This window comes from Tupaia chinensis, unplaced genomic scaffold (assembly GCF_000334495.1).
Source record: "Tupaia chinensis unplaced genomic scaffold, TupChi_1.0 Scaffold000469_1, whole genome shotgun sequence".
Classification (NCBI taxonomy): domain Eukaryota; kingdom Metazoa; phylum Chordata; class Mammalia; order Scandentia; family Tupaiidae; genus Tupaia; species Tupaia belangeri.
In genome coordinates, this window is record NW_006159978.1 from 1,180,299 (window position 1) to 1,197,486 (window position 17,188).

Here is a 17,188-nt window from a genome sequence, read left to right on the forward strand (position 1 = left end):
GCAGGAAAGAGCCCCGAGACCTAGGATGCTCAGGATTGGCCTCGAACCCAGACATGGACCAGCCCCAGCCCACATCAGAGGGCTGACCCCAGGCACGCGCACTCTGGGGGCATAGAGAACACGGGAGGACAGGGAAGGGTGTGGACGGCTCGGGCAGCCCAGCAGCTGCTGCAGTCAGCTGCCTTCCAGATTGGCTGTGAGCTGGGCCTGGAGCAGGAGTGAGAGGGCCGAAAGAGAGGTGGAAGGACTTCCCTTTTCTGCAAAAGACAGAAAGCTCGAGGCTGGAGGGTGGCAGGGCTATTCTGGGGAGCCATGGAGGGGATGAAGGGGAAGAGTTGGAGTGGGAGAAATGTCGGGAGGCTGGCCCCACGGCAAGGAATGGACAGGGCCAGGACCAGAGGCTGTGGGTGAAGCAAAAGTGATTAGTGTGAGCTGGGCCTTTGGCATGAACAGCAAATGACCCTAGCCCAGGCAGGCCAGCCGGCCGGACGCAGCCTCACCGCAGGGCATGTGTGAAGGCCTACTCTCTCAGGGACCAGCATGCTGAGGGGTGCTAGACTTGGGGTCTGCACTGGCAGGAGCACGAAGAGTGACCAAGAGCCTGCCGTGGGTGCGAGCGTGGAGCAGAGAGGGTTCTAAGCAGAGGAGGGCCCTCGGGGGACCGGAACAAAGCTGACACGACAGTAATAGTACTGGCCGACTCTGTGCTGAGCGCCCTGCTCAGGAGAAGCCAGATCCCACGTGGTGACCGTGGTTCAAATGCCCAGCCCTGTCGGTCTGCATCACACCAGGCCCAAGTGCCCCCAGATCTGACAGGCTGGAGGGAGGGGGTCACAGAGTGGCTGGACCTTGGCATGGGTGGTTCTCTCTCTCTCTCTCTCTCTCTCATTCTCACTCGCTCTCTCTCTTGCTCACTCTCATGCATACACACTCTCTCATTCTCTCTCTCTCTCTCTCTCATTCTCACTCGCTCTCTCTCTTGCTCACTCTCATGCACACACACTCTCTCGTTCTCTCTCTCTCTCTCTCATATGTGTGCACACTCACTCTTCATGAGTGAAGGGAAAGATGTTTTAAAGTAGTGGCACCGTTTCAGACACTGCAGGTTTTAGCCTCCTGACCATAAACCAAATCCACTGGGCTGGGGGTCCTGTTATTCCCAAGAAGCCATGGCTCAGAGATGCCCAGTGACCTGGCCAGGATGCACAGGCCAGGCTGGGAGCCGGCAGGGAGCTGGGCATCCGGCCTGAGCAGCCTGGGCCCTCGGTGACTCCACCACTGTCTGTGCTGCCTCTCCCTTCCGGACCCGGCCCGTGTGCCCAGTTAGACAGTCGTACCTAAACCACGCAGAGCTGGCAGAACACCGCCCCCAGGGTATCCTGTGTCCGTAGGGAGGCCAGACACAAGAAACTACTGGGAGAGGACAGTCTAACACATTGCTGCCAGGGCTGGTCTGGAGAGGACGTGCCCGAGGAGATCAGGTGGCACGAGGCGTTCAGGGACCTGGCAGAGCTGGGCACAGCCCTCTCATTCTGCAGGTGAGGAAACAGGCCCTGGACGAGGAAGGGGACTGGGCAGCAGGAAAGCCTGGGCCCAGAAGACAACGGGTTTGGGCTTCAGGCCTGGCTGTGTGCAGGGCTGTGGGGGGCAGGGCAGTGACGTGCTATGTGTTCTGCTGAAGAGGGGGCAGGAGGGGCAGAATGGGGACCCAGGATGCTCAGGTATGGCCTCAAACCCAGACGTAGACCAGCCCCAGCCTTGCATGGCAGGGAAAGGCTGTCTGGGCCCCACGGAGACTCAACCCTGGGGGCACGACCCGTTCCTCTCCTCAAGGGCAGCCCAGGGCAGGGACAGGACTTGGGACCTCCTCTTACTGGGCCAGTAACCAAGACCATCCCCTGGATGGGAAAACAACACCCTGAGAATACACCCCTACTGGGAACCAGCAGTTAGCATAATGGCTATGTCGCTGAACTCCCACGTAGTTGACCGCGGTTCGCATCCTGGACCCGGTGGCTTAGAACTGACGCCGGGCGCGTGTGCATGCGTGCCTAAGATCCCGAGAGGAGAATGGAGGAGAAGGAATTGCAGTGTGACCATCCCCCCTGGGGGGTGATTTCTCGCTTTCTGTCTCTATGTCTCTCTCTGGCTGGCTGGCGAGCGTACGCGCCCTATAGCGAAAACCTCTCCAAAAAAAGAATACACCCCTACTGTCCTGCAACACAACTGAGCCCCACCTTGGGGTTAAGCAGACGTGAGTTCAAGTCCTTGGTCAGCCCCAGCTGGCTGCACGGCCCACACCATCAGAACCTAAGCTGGTCTGTCTTTAGAGTGAGAGTAGCAGCATTGCAGAGTTGCTCTGAGGTCAGAGCCCATCAGCGTGTACTCCAGGAGGTGACCAGGACGGTCCCACACGAGCTCACATTTGCACAGTGAAGGAACAGGCCATGTGGGTGGCTGCGCGGTGGCTGCTCCAGGCAAAGGCAATAGCTGGAGCAGGCCCAGTGGGTTGGCAGGGCAGCAGGAGCAGGGGCCAAGCAAAGCCGCAAGAGAAAGGATCGGGGCCAGCTCACGGCACGGCCACACAGGCCCCGAGAGGACTAGGCTTTGACTGATTGCACATGCGCTGGGAAAATTGGAAGGTTCTGGACAGAAGACTGCCGTGATCAACGGTGTCATTGCAGGTGCCACTCACTGGTGGTTGTGCTGAGAATGGATGACAAGGGCCAGGGCAAGAGGCTGCTCACAGGACCTAGGCAGGAGGTGGTGGCGGCATCCGTGGCAGTGACGAGAAGCCAGGTTCTGGGTAGGCCACATATTTGAGACAAGAGTCAAGTGGATAGGGGATTGAAAAGTGAAGCATTCGGTTGGCCCTATAGCTTAATGGTTAAGGGAGCTGAATTCCGCATGGCTGACCACGGTTCAAATCCCAGCCCTAGCAACTTAAGAAACACTGTGGGTGCATCAGCATGTGTGCCCAAACTCCTGACAGGATGGAGAAGTGGACAAGAAGGGATCATAGCATGACTGTGCCCCATTGGAGAATCCCTCTCTCTGGCAAGCACATGCACCCCCGAATTATTTTTTAAAAGAGAGAGAGAGACCAACAGATGGCATAATGGCTATGTCGCTGGACTCCCATGTAGTTGACCGCGGTTTGAGTCCCAGACCTGGTGACTTAGACTCACGCCGGGCGCGTGTGCGTGCGTGCCTAAGATCCTGAGAGGAAAATGGAGGAGAAGGGATTGCGGCGTGGCCATCCCCCCTGGGGGGTGATTTCTCACTTTCTGTCTCTCTGTCTCTCTCTGTCTTTCTGGCAAGCACACACGCCCTATAGCAAAAAACCTCTCCAAAAAAAAGAGAGAGAGAAAGAAGGGACGCATCAGGCATAATTCCAGTCATTGGATCAACTACAGCAGCACGGGCAATAGAGTGCTGCTGAGTGATCCTGGAGCCACACAGGAAGGCCCAGAGCCTGGATCCTGGGTTGACCTGAATGCACCCAACAGGCCAACAGGTGCACTCATGACCCTGGCTGACTGGAAGGCTAGGGGAAGGACCGCAGAGTGGCAAGACCTGTCAGGGTTCATGTCTCTCTCTCTCTCTCTCTGTCTCTATATCTCTCTCTTGCTCTCTCGTTCAGGAAAAAATAAATAAACTTAAAAAAAGGAAGAAGAATGCTAGTTATCTGAGCTCCCAGGCCGCATACAGCTGCCCAGGTTGTACACTGCCCAGCTCCAGACGAAGCGTGCTCAGAAGCTGTGCCCTGGTGGACAGCTGTGGGTGCTCTGAGCCTGGCCCTGCGGACAGCATTAGGAAAACGACCAGTCAGTGTCGGTGCTGGGCACCTGTGCTGGCTTCTCCACAGTGTGGCTTTCCGTTGAATGCACCACCCTGTCTCTGTGTGTCAGAACCACAGGGAATACCTGCCGGGCCTGTGAGTGTGTGATTCCGGGAGCTTCCAGGGACCAGGGCCTGGGGACGGCTGCTGGGCCGTGGCCACAGGGCAGGGGGCAGGATCGCTGCAGCTGGCCCTGCCCCTTACCTCATGTGCTTGCCCCACAGAAGCAATCGTGGAGTCTGCCTTGTACAAGTGTGTCCTGAAGCCCTTGAAAGAAGCCATCGACTCCTGCCTGCACGAGATCCACAGCAAGGACGGCTCACTGCAGCAGCTCAAGGAGAACCAGCTGGTGATCCTGGCCACCACCACCACCGACCTGGGCGTGACTACCAGCGTGCCCGAGGTGCCCGTCATGGAGAAGATCCTGCAGAAGTTTGCCAGCATGCACAAGGCCTATTCCCCTGAGAAAAAGATCGCCATCCTGCTCAAGACCTGCAAGCTCATCTATGACTCCATGGCCCTCGGCAACCCAGGTAGGCAACTACCCGGGGCTGGGGCTGGGCAGAGCCTGCGTCCCCACCCCAGCACATGGAGAACTTTAGAGCCCCTGTCAGGTCTCTGGCATGGAGAAGCCTTTCCAAGTTCAGAAGCCTCTTGGGAAGGATTGATCTTCAGTAGGAGTGGGTGGGGTTTCTCAGCACTGCCCCAGGAGTCACCTGGGGACCAGGAGGAGGGCCTCCTGGTAGCCGACTGCCCTGGAGGCAGGCAAGGAAGCCAGCCTCCACCCGGCCTTTGTGTGAATTAGAAGGCACTGCCCTTGTTTCCTGGGGCAGCTGGGCTGGAGGCTGGAGTCTGAGACCAAGGTGTGAGCCAGGCTGGGCTTGGCCTGTTCCAGGCCCCTCTCAAAGCCTCTGGTAGTTCCTCCACTGTGGCTACCAAAGTCCAGCCCTCATACGGCAGTCTCTCCATGTGCATGTCTGTGTCCAAGTATCTTCTTTTACAAGGACACTGGTCATGTCTGAGTAGGAGCTCACCCCACTCCGGTGCAACCTCATCTTAGCTAGTGACATCTGAATGGATCCAGTGTCCAAACAAGGTCACATCTGAGGTCCTGAAGGTTAGGACTTCAGCATAGGAATTTGGAGAAGACTCAGTTCAGCCCACAATAGGTACCTTCAATAGTTGGTGTTGATTCTGACTCACGAATTCTTGGGTCAGTTGGGTAGTGATGCTGATCCAGGTTAGGCAAGCCCAAGTATGCTGGGCTCTCTCATGAGTCTGGGGTCGTAGGCAGGCCAGCTGTAGGCCGACTGGTCTGGGATGGCCTCGTCCATGTGCTGGGTGGTTGATTGACTGTTGGCTGCCTGGGAGGGCATGACTGGGTCACAGCTTTCTCCTCCTCCAGCAGGTTAGCCCAGGCTTGTGTGCATGGCTAACCTGGAGCAGGCAGGGCCGCAGGACCTGCTCAGGCCTGGCCCTGAGCTGGCATAACCTCACTGACACATCTCATTGACTTGTTTAGTCACAAGACCAGCACAGATTCCAGGGTGTAGGACCACCTCCCCTCAGATGGGAAGAGCTGCAAAGTGATGCTGCAAGGAGTGCACACTGATAGTTAATAGTCAGTTTCCCACGACACCCCTCTAGGCAGACAGGGCAGCCGCTGCACCACGCTGCACAGGGGGACTGGAAACTGGTTGGGTTTCATCCTCCAGTCTCCCCTTCAGCTGGCTGCCCCTTGCAGTGAGCACCCTGTGCAACTGTGTGTGGCAGTCATTGTAAATACAGACTGTCACCCCTGTCAGCCACATTGACCTGGGCTCAACTGTGGCCTGTCATTTGATACCTGCGAGGTCTTAACTTACTTATTCCCTCAGGGCCCAATTTCCTCACTTGCAGAAGCTGCTTTACTAGGGGAAACTACAACCTCTAATGGTCAGTATTAGGAACAACGAGGACCAGCAGTTGGCATAATGGCTATGTCGCTGGACTCCCAGGTAGTCAATTGTGGTTTGAGTCCCAGACCTGGTGGCTTAAACTCACGTTGGGCGCATGTGTGTGCATGCCCAAGATCCAGAGAGAATCGAGAAGGCATTGCAGTGTGGCCATCCCCCCAGGGGGGTGATTTCTCACTGTCTCTCTGTCTTTCTGGTGAGTGCACGCGCCCTATAGCAAAAACCTCTCTAAAAATTATTTTTTTAAAAAAAAGAATGTTAGGAACAACCTATGTATGCTGTTGACCTCTTAGTAGCTAGGTGACGTCCAGCAGGCCCAGCACATGTGGCTGGTTTAGGAGAGGGATTCTGACCCTCTCCTTTGGAGGACAGGCCACCTTAGCCACAGGCCAATAGAAAGCACTGTTGGTTCATGACTCAGGGATGGCAGGAGACTCACCATAGAAAAGCTCCCTCAGGCCAGCTGGGTGGCATGGTGGTTAAAGCAGCTACATCCCATGTGGCTGAAAGCGCAGTTCAAGTCCTGGGCCCAGCGACTCCAAATACATGCCCAGCATATGTACGTGTATACCCAGAATCCCAAGAGGAGCATCGAGGATGAGTGATTGCGTCATAGTCATCCCTTCTGGGGAATGCTTTCTCACTTTCTCTCCTTCTCTCTGGCAAGTGCACACACTCTATAGCAAAATTTTTTTTAAAAAAAGAAAAGAAGAACACTTCCCCTCATGGACCTGGCATAGGCCACAGTTCCTAGTGGAGTCACTTTTCTGTGTTAAACCGACTTGTGTCCTATTAACCATCATTAGAAGGAATGCCATTCCCCGAAAGCAGACGCCACATGGAGTTAGTTAGAACTACACGTTAGCACTTGATCGTGCGGTGAAGTGTGGCTGGAAGAGGGAGTGTCGCAGAGGTGGGATGTAGTGAAGGGCTCCTTGTTACAGAGAGGGCATTAGACTTGGAGGTCAGGTCCTGTGCAGTGCAAAGCCCACGGAACAGGTCCAGGACGCAAACTTCCCGGTGAGTCACCGCCTAAGAAATCCCCGAAGACATCAGCTGGGGAGGGCAGTGGGCAGCCTGTGGAAGCAGAGGTCTCCAGGAGGCTGACACGGTCATCCCTCGGGACCACAGCCCTGGGGAGGCATGTCCGGCACACTCAGAAGCAACACCAGGAGACTGCAGGTTCGGGCCCCACTGCAGCTGGCAAAGGGCAGGCCAGGAGCAAGCAGCAACCTTTTTAGCCCTTCTGAGAGGATAGTCCAGATCTGCAGCAGCTCGGGGTTGGAGGGAGGCAGGCCTGGGGTGTCCTGCATGATGTGTAGGGGAGTAGCAGTGAAAGAGGGTCGAGCCGCAAAGGAGCCAGGGCTTCCGCAGGACCTGTCACCAGAGACATGGAGACGGGCAGGTTGGCCCTAGACCAAGGGGAACAGGAGAGCAGGCTCTGGCCCTTCTTGGCTCTGTGACTGTGTTCAGGTTATCGAGGGGCCCAGCCTGTTTCCTCCTGTGTTAAATGGGCGCAACCATCCTCAACTCGCTGGCCGTTGTAGTCCGCAGTTCGCCTGTCGCCCAGCAGCCAGCACCTGATAACCAGCTACTACCATCCCTGGCTGCGTATTTTTCCCTTTTTCCAAGCACCGCCAACAGAGGCTTCATGCTGTGACACTCACACCCTACCCCCCCCACCCTACCGCAGCCTCTATGTGCATGAGAGCCCAGACATGAACCCAGAACCTTCACACATGAGCCCAGTCGTGTTCCAGCTGTGCCTCTGCAGCCTCTCTGGTGGAATGTCTAATTAAGGGAATCACCCCCCCTTGGGACCTGCTGGGGTGGTGGTAAAGTCAGGCCCAAGGGCCCCACAGACCCTGTGACATTATCAGGGAGACATCTTCAGGCCAGAAAAGGACAATTCCATCCTCAGTGAATCCTGGAATGCCTAGGGGCCTCTGGGTTCCTGGAATTCTTTTTTAAAAAATCCAATCATCGGGACCAGCCGTTAGCATAATGACTATGTCACTGGACTCCCATGTAGTCGACTGCGGTTCACATCCCGGACTCAGTGGCTCAAACTCACTCAGGGCACATGTGCATGCATGCCCAAGAACCCGAGAGGAGAATGGAGGAGAACGGATTGCGGCGTGGTCCCTCAGGGGGGGGGGGGGGAGGGGGTGATTTCTCGCTTTCTATATCTCTGTCTCTCTCTGTCTGGCAAGCGCACGCGCCCTGTAGTAAAAACCTCTCCAAAAAAAAATTTACCAGAGGCACATTATGGTTATGTGGCTGTACTCCCACACAGTTAACCGCAGTTCGAGTCCCAGACCTATTGGCTTAAAACACACCAGGTGCGTGTCCATGCATGCCCAAAATTCTGAGAGGAGAATGGAGGAGAAGGGATTGCGACATAGCCATCCCTCTGGTGGTGACTTCTTGCTTTCTATCTCTCTGGAGAGGACATGCGCCCTATAGCAAAAATTGCTATAAAACACACACACACACACACACACACACAACTTACCAGCAACAGCAGGCAGGGACTGGGGGATGGCATGGATAATTTTAAGGAGGAAAGGAGTAAAAAAAACAGCAGTTACTAGAGCAGGCATACAGAGCAGAGCAGAGGGGCCAGCCATGGGCTAGTGGTTAAGGCAGCTTAGGATACCAGAATGGTATCCCACATGGCCGACAGTACAGTTCGAGTCCTGGATCCATCGGCTTGAGAGACATGCTGTGTGCATGTGTGTGCATGCCTAAAATTCTAAAAGGAGGGAGAACGGAGAAGGGATTACGGTGTGACCACCCCCCTGGGGGATAGTTTCTCATTCTTTCTGTCTCTGTCTCTCCAGCAAGTGTACATGCCCTCTGCCACGTTTTTATAAAAGAGCAGAGCAGAGCCTTTGGCTGGGATCTCAGCCCAGGCGGGAGACTGAGCCCTGAAACGCAGGCAGGGTCAGGGCTGCCGTGGAGGCTCCCAGTCAGGACCTGGTGGGTTTCTCCTCAGGGAGCGGTGGTCCCCCCACCGCTGGGAGAGCACTGGACCAGGTGTCTGGAGCCCCCAGTTTCATCTCCATCCTTAACAAGCTGAGGCTACTCTGCTAGGAGCCCCAACATCACCACCCAGAGAGAAGAGCAGGGACTTGAGGTTCACCACTGTCCTGGGTTCGAACCCCAGCACTGTAACAATGGTTAAAAATGGCGTGATGTGGCACCAGCAGTTGGCGTGATGGTTAAGGTACTAGACTCCCACGTGGCCGCTGCAGACCTGGTGGCTTGAAAATCACACCAGGCACGGATGCATATGTGCCCCAAATCCCAGGAGAGAGGAGAAGGGATTGCAGTGTGTCCAACTCCCCCTCACCCCCCGCCCCGGGCAGGGATGATTTCACTTTCCCTCTCACCATCTGTCTCTTTCCTGTGAGTGCACATGCCCCACAGCGAAAAGCTAAAAAAAAAAGGCAGGATGACGCCTTTCTCTGGTCGCCACGCAGGGGCTGGGCCAGCTCCTGGAAGCACTTGGACGGCAGAGGTGCTCAAGCAGTTAGTTCTGGGCTTCAGTCTTCTTATTCATAAAATAGGGCGAGGAACGCCTCCCTCGGGCCAGGGTGAGTGAGGACCACCGAGTGCGGGAGTGTCCAGGTACTAGGATACCAGAAAGGCTGTCTCGATCACGTCCCCAAAACATGGAGGCTGAACCCACTCACCGGTTTCTAAACTGGGTTCCCTGAGGCACCCGAGGGGCTACCAAAGGGACACAGGTCACACCGGACCCCAGGCCAGTCTCTCCCAAGACATCCCTGCTCGGACCTGTTTTATACGCATCATTCCACTTAGAATTTTGTTTAAAACAAGCTATTCTCTGCTGCTTTCTTTTTTTTTTAACATTTTGTTTGGAAATAACTTCAAACCTCAAAAACTCTTAAGAATAAAAATAGCCCATTGAAATAGGAACACCTGCCTACCCTTTATGAACTGTTAACATCTTACCCCGTTAGGGTTATCATTTTCTCTCTTCCTTTCTCTCTCTGTCTCTTTAGGCGTGGTATTGTTTCTCTGAATCATATGAGGACGTGTTATTTTGTAGCACGTATGAAAGTGGGAGAGGTTACTCAACGCAGCAGAGTGGCGCGTTTCATAAATTCGCAGCGATGTGGATTTCTCGCCAAGCCACCACCTAAGCTTCCTGGTGCTGCTTGACCAAATGAGGTCCTTTTCAGCATTTCTCTCCAGCCCGGGACCGAGGGAGGCCCAGGTAGGGCATAGCCCTCCGCGTCTCTAATTCATAGGGAATATTGCCGTTGCCCAGCTTCGTCTTTGATGACATTGATACTAATATTTTTGAGGAATCCAGTTTTCATGCCCCACCCCACTTTTTTTCTTTCTCTTTTTTTTTTTTTTTTTAACTGAAAGTTCCTCATTTCGTGTTTGTTAGGTATTTCCTCATGATTAAATTGAGGTTCTGTCTTTTCAGCCAGATCCCCACTGACTTGCAAATTCTCTGTGGATGTTGACATTCAGTGACTTCAGGATGGCCCCAGGCATTTCTGGGCCACCTGGCTCCTGCCAGCTGTTCCCCAGGTGGAGCCACGGGCCACCCTGCTGCTCAGAGTGAGGCCAAGCAGGGGCCCTGAAGCCTGGGGCATGATGGCTGCTCCATAGAGGCAGGACCTAGAGGAGTCCACCTGCCTCCACCTCCGCCCCACTTCCTGCAGCACAGCTCTCCCAACGCCCCATCTCTGCCTCCAGACTTCCCAGTCCCCTGGCCTCCTCAGAAGAGGCCTCTCCCCAGTCCTGCCTGCCCCTTCCACTGACACAATGCTGGTGACAGTGGCTTATGTGGCACCTGTGTGGCCTACTTGAAGCAAAAGTAAAATAGGGCCCAGCTGCTGAGTGGAGGTGAGAAAAGGGTTGAACTTAGAGATGCAAAGTCCGAGTTGCTAGCCACAGCATCTCTTCCAGAGCAATGGTTGCTGTCACGCTCCTAATACAGATGGGCTAAACCTAGGATTATGTCATCCCAAAAGCCCTTTTCTCACCCTTCCCCGAGGTTCAGAATCCCTCTTGAGTGCATTGGTCACCGTAGCAAGTTTAGAGGCCTGGGCCAGGCAGATGGGGAGTTCCTGGGAGCAAACGGCTTTGGATAACCTTGGCCTTCCGTCCTGTAGCCAGGAGCATCCCGGGTCCCTCGTGTTCACCCCGGGTCCCTCGTGAGAGCAGTTAGAACTCTATGTCCAGTGTTCAGAGCCAGCCTTGATGTTGGGTCTCCCAAATACAGGGTCTTCAAAAAGTGAATGGGAATGTGCCCAAATCATACTCTGCTTAAAGGGTTCAAGAAGGGTGAAAGTGCCTGGCTTGGTTAGAGGGGGTGCTGTGGATGAAAGGTTTTGACTGAGAACGGGTACGCATTACGCACAGTCGTGCTCCTGGCATGCTCACGCGTGTCTGGGCCCAGAGATGGAAGAGGGCCAGTGCTGGCTGCCTGAGCCTGGCTGTGGTCTTTCCAGGGTGCCCTCCGGTGGCAGGTAGCAGGGCGAGGACAGAAGCTGGGGTGGAAAGTGCTCTCCTTGAATCCTTGCTACATTTTGTAATGCGCGGTTGTTCTCTTCAGGCTTTCAGGTCCAAGCGGCCATTGATGGTATCTATAGAACAGCTTATGCTCTAAATGTAGTCTGTTAATTTAGGGGGCGGGGGTGGGAGGGAGCAGGGACATCCAGGAGGACTTTGCAGGCCACAGGCCACCTTTTCACTTCCTCCTCTTGTTTAAATACCCTGATGTGGGACCAGCAGTTAGCGTAATGGCTATGTCGCTGGACTCCCATGTAGTCAACCGTGGTTCAAGTCCTGGACTCGGTGGCTTAAACTCCCTCAGGGCACATGTGCATGCATGCCCAAGATCCCGAGAGGAGAATGGAGGAGAAGGGATTGCAGCGTGGCCATCCCCCCTGGGGGGGTGATTTCTCACTCTCTGTCTCTCTCTGTCTGTCTGGCGAGCGCACGTGCCCTATAGCAAAAACCTCTCCAAAAAAAGAAAAAAAGAAATCTATATTAGGGAATGTTTGGAGTCAGCTTTGGTCAGAATAAGGAATTCTGCCTGGTGCTAGAAGCTATCTCTTGTTCAGATAAACTCTTAAATTTAAAAAAAAAAATTTTTTTTGTTCAAAAAATCAAAACTGGGACCAGCAGATAGCATGATGGTTATTACCTCACTGGACTCCCACATAGTCGACCATGGTTCAAATCCCAGACCTGACGGCTTGAAACTCACACCAGGTGCGTGTCCATGTATGCCCAAAATCCCGAGAGGAGAATAGAGGAGAAGGGATTGTGTGGCCATTCCCCCTGGGGGGTGATTTTTTACATTCTGTCTCCCTTGTGAGTGCACGAACCCTAAGGCAAAAGCCTCTCAAAAAAGGAAATGAAACTGATCTCTGTTGACAAAAGTCGTTAATGTTTATTGTTGGCAAACTAATCAGCAGTATTTCGTGATTTTTTTTTTTTTGGTCTTTTTGAGCCAGACAGACGTAGATAGCTGGGTAGATGGGTAATTAGTTAAGGAAACATTTGCAGCTATAACAGATAAACCTGCCATCTCTGACTTGATAAAGTTTATTTCTCACTCGTGTGAAGTCCAGTTGACTGGGTGGGGTTAAGGGTAGACGCTCTGCTCCATATAGTGATTCAGGGATCCATGCTGCGGATGCCTTCTAGGTCACCTGGGCACTGGCATCCGCAGCAGAAGAGAACAGGCTTCAAAGTGATTCCCACCCTGGCTCACCCACCCCAGGACTGGGTACAGGTCTTAGAGGGCCCATACAGGTCACGTGCTACAAGGTGTACAGGACACGCAGCCCTCCTGTCCTTCATAATAAGCACGTCTGACACTTACCACACTCCAGCACTCAGCAGCCACCATGCTAAGCACTTCACAGCTCTCTCAGTTCACCCGCACCACCGCTCCTCAGGCCGTGGACACTGCTGTCATCACTGAGGAAACTGAGGCTCTGTGAGGTTAAGTAGCGTGTTCAAGGTCCCGGTCACACCCGAGAGGTGAATGGGTCCCAGGACTCATGCTGACACTGTGTCCTCCTCCCTCTCCAGCCTGCCTCCTTGGGGCATCGTGGGTCAGAGATGACCTCGGAGAAGACAACCCAAGTCCCTGGCCAGGTGTCAACCTCCTTTGGGAGCCCTTCCTTTCTGAGCCAGGCTGGGCCTTCGTGGCTGAGCCCAGGACTGAGTAATTGACCGGCTCGTGGGCCAAGCTCTTCGAGGTAGAATGCAGAGAGCCAGAGTGATTTCTCCAGACCCATGGTGCTGCTCAGAGCAGAACTGAGACTGAAGCAGTCGCAGACAGCCCAAGGCCAGCTTTGGGGTGCAGTGGGCGAGGCTGGGTTCCAACCTCCCCCAGCCCGACTTTACGGCGACTCTAAGCGACCATTTCTGCTCCCCAAACTCTGATTCTTTCATCTGTACAGCTGGGAATTCAGACCAGACTGGTGGTTTTCACACTCGTCCCAAGGACTCTCTCAGGGCCTCAGACGAAGCTGGGAGCCACCTTGGAGCTGGGAGGGTGGCAGGGTGTGACTGACAGGAAATGAGCACCCCAGCCCTGCATCAGCCAGGGATGCTGGACTGTGTGTAAGATGTCCCTTAACAAAGGCCTCCCTCTGCCAAAGCACATTTCAAACCCACCTTCCTAAGTCTCCGCTTCCAGCTCTCTTGTGTTGTCCTCAAACACATCCATTCATTCAGCAGTTTGACAAACGTGTGTGACAATACGGAGGTTAACAGCAAAACTCAGGGAGACCCAGTTCCTGTGTTTACGGCATCCACAATTTGAGTGGAAAATGGAGCCCCGAACAAGCAGTGATCATGTGATGAGTGATCCTCGCTGAGCACGCTCGAGCTCGGAGACTCGTTCCACACCTACCATAGGCCAGGCATCCTCGGGCCCTGCGGGGTAACGGTGATCAGGACAGTCTGAGGCTGAGTCAAACTCATGTTCTAGGACCAGACCCATGGCCTGGTGGTGAAGGGAACTGGATCCCATATGGACAACTGCATGGTTCAAATCCTGGTCCCGGCATCTTGAGAAACATGCTCATCACGTGTGTGTGTCTGCCCAAAATCCTGACAGGATAGAGAAGTGGAGAAGGGCCTGTGGTTTGGCCATGCCCCATCAGAGGGGCTTTCTCCCTCTCCTATGGTCTCTGTATATCTCTCTCTGGCAAAGATACATGCCCTCCAACAATTTTTTTCTTAAAGATTATATTCTGGGACCAGCAGATGGCATAATGGTTATGTCTCTGGACTCCCAAGTAATTGACCACAGTTTAAGTCCTGGATCTGGTGACTTAAAACTCATGCCAGGTGCATGTGTGTGCGTGCCCAAGATCCCAAGAAGAGAATGGAGGAGAAGGGATTGCAGCATGGTCATCCCTGAGGGGTGATTTCTTGCTTTCTGTCTCTCTGTCCCGAATGAATGCATGCACCCTATAGCAAAAAAAAAAAAAAAAAAAAGAATCTCTCTAAAATAAAACCAACATTCCAAGGGGAGACTGGCAGTAGCGAGTGAATGAATGCAGAGTATGTCATCAGATACTGAAAGGTGCTACTCGATGAATAAGGCCAGGTGAGAGGTCTGGGAGGATTGAAGACGTTAGATTTGGCCACTGAATTGGGAAGTTGACATACAATATTTATTTTTCCATTTTCCATGGACAGGATCTGGAAACCCATTAGAAGGGCATCCAACCTAGTTGGTAAGGGTCTTGGGGAAGACTTCCTGGAGGAAGTGGCTTTAAGTGGGAATCATGGTGGAAGCTCAAAGCAGAACACGGACATGAGTCACCTGCTTCCAGTAAGAGGCAGTCGGCCAATGGAGTTGTAGTTATGATATGATAGCCTTTCCTCGAGAGCAGGGGTCCCCAACCAGCTATGCTTCTCCCCCAGTTTGGCAACTAAATTTGTATTGCTGGCCAACTGGTGGCATGATGATTAAGGTGGCTAGATCCCACATGGCAGAGTGTAGGGTTCAAGTCCTGAACCCAGCAGCTTGAGGAACACACCAGGGGTGTGTGCCCAAAATCCCCAAAGGAGAGTGTTGTACTGAAACAGCTGCACCCTTTCCTTGGCACAGTGTCTGTGGCTGCTCACGTTACAACAACTCAGTGGAACAGCTGCAGCCTTCAGGCTGGTGGAACTAAAGATCTTCAACATCTGGCCCTTCAAAACAATTGCTAACGCATCTGTTAGTGCTTCCTAAGTGGCAGCCACTCGCTCGGTGCTCACGATAACCCTATAGAACACACTGAGTGTTATTGTTATTCCCCAGTTTCAGATGGGAAAACTGAGGCTCAGAGTGGCTTTATGAATGGCTCCCAATCACGCAGCTACTTTAAGTGGCAGAGTTAGGGGTTTCTAATCCTGTGGTCTGTGTGACCCCGAAGTGAGCTCTCTTCAACTTTTGTTTGCTTGGTTTTGCTATAATGTGCAGGCACTCACCAGAGAGAGACAGAGAGAAGGGAGGTAAGAAATGACACCCCAGGTCAGATATCCACACCACAGTCCCCTCTCCTCCATTCTCCTCTTGGATTTTGTGCATGCGTGCATACATATGCACCTAGCATGATTTTCAAGCCACAGGATCTGGGACTCCAGCAGGGTAGTCAGCCACATGGGATCCAGCTGCCTTAACCTCCATGCCACCTGCGGGCCCCAGCTCATTTTTATCTGAAAGAGAACTTTCCTTCTCCAAAATTTCCCAGCCAATGGGATGTGAAAAAGGCCCCCAGCCAGCTCTTAAAATGCAATCTGCTCCCCCCCCACCCCGATCCCAGCAGATGGCAAACAGATGTGACTTGGCAGAAAAGGAAGCAGAACTCACCAATAATTGCAGGCTGCAGCCAGCAGGGTCTGCGATGCCCAGCCAGATGGACATGATCTCTGATCACCCAAGACAGATGTTTGGCTCACAGGAGTGACTTGCAGCTGTGCCCTGGCATCTCTGCAGTGCTGCTGAGGCCCACTGCTGACTGGGCCCAGGCCCTGGGCGAAGCCCGCTAGGCTTCACAGGAAGGAGAATGCAGCCCTCACTGCACTGAAAGGATGGGCCGGGAACCAGCAGTGTAGACAATGCTTGACTTGCCTTGGTGCACACATAGCTATCAGGTCAGAGTGCCCACATGGATATTTCCCATCAGAGGCAAAAACCTGGATTCTAGATGCAGATCCACTCCTGACCCGAGCAAATTTCTACTATCTCTGAGCCTCAATTGCTGTCAAGGCTGGACCCGCGTGGTACCAGCTCACGGGAGCAGATTGTACGTCTTTTCCCAGCACCACAGTCACGTCAGTAGCTTGAAACTGGCCACCGTGGGATGCCGGTGCCATGGGACTTGGCAAGCACTGCACATAGACCCTTTGTTCCTGCACCGAGCCAGCTGTTGTGCGTTTCCCAGCGCACGGCTCTCTCAGGCCCGCAGCAGAGCCCAGCACCCATGATCCGCTGTGCAGGACGGAGGGGGTCCCAGTGGGAAAACCCGGGGGGCTCAGCTCAGCCACTGTCAGCCTCCTACCTAACAAGCCCTGGGGGTGGGGGCTGGAAAGGTGCACTGGGGCAGTGGCTCAGAGAGGGTTAGTGACTCAGCCAAGCTCAGTGTGAGAAAAAGGGCAGGTCCTGGGCTAGGCCCATGGGAGCTGGAGCAGGAACCACCCAACTGCTTGAGGATGTGGGAGAGGACAAGGAGAAGTGGTAACAGGAAGGTAGGGAGGGTGTCCAGGCGGAGGGAACCGCCTGTAAAGTCGCAGAAGACTGAAAGCGCATCAGGAGTTCAGGGAGTGGCTGGTGATTCAGTGTGGTGGGATGCTGCGGAGGAGGCAGCGGAGCCACAGTGCTGTCCTTGCTGGGAATAGGAAAACAGAGTTCATCCCAATAACCTGGCAGTCTAAGAGGGCTTCTTGGAAGAGGCAGAACTTGCAGGAAGAAAAGCAGCCAGAGCACGACTCAGTCCCTGGTTCGCCATACCCTGGCCATGTGACTCTGGGCAAGAGCAGCTGGCCTCGCTGAGTCTCACTCTCTCACCTTGAAAGTGGATGCAGTGACTCTAACTCCCTCACAGATGGGTTTTAAGGATTCACTGGTCTTGGGACCAGCAGTTAGCATAATGGCTATGTCGCTAGACTCCCACGTAGTCGACCGCGGTTCGCGTCCCAGACCTGGTGGCTTAAACTCACACCAGGCACGTGTGCGTGCGTGCCCAAGATCCCGAGAGGAGAATGGAGGAGAAGGGATTGTGGCGTGGCCATCCCCCCTGGGGGGGTGATTTCTCTCTTTCTGTCTCTCTGTCTTTCTCTGTCTGTCTGGTGAGCGCACACGCCCTATAGCGAAAACCTCTAAAAA

The 17,188-nt window shown here is 54.0% G+C and overlaps 1 protein-coding gene across 1 annotated transcript in view; it reads left to right on the plus strand.

The window, feature by feature from the left end:
* Positions 1-17,188, plus strand: part of RIN3 (Ras and Rab interactor 3) — a 146,626-nt gene that overhangs the window by 111,694 nt on the left and 17,744 nt on the right. Inside the window, 1 exon segment of the mRNA XM_027774708.1 lies at positions 4,066-4,374. Coding sequence (XP_027630509.1) covers positions 4,066-4,374 — 309 coding nt within the window.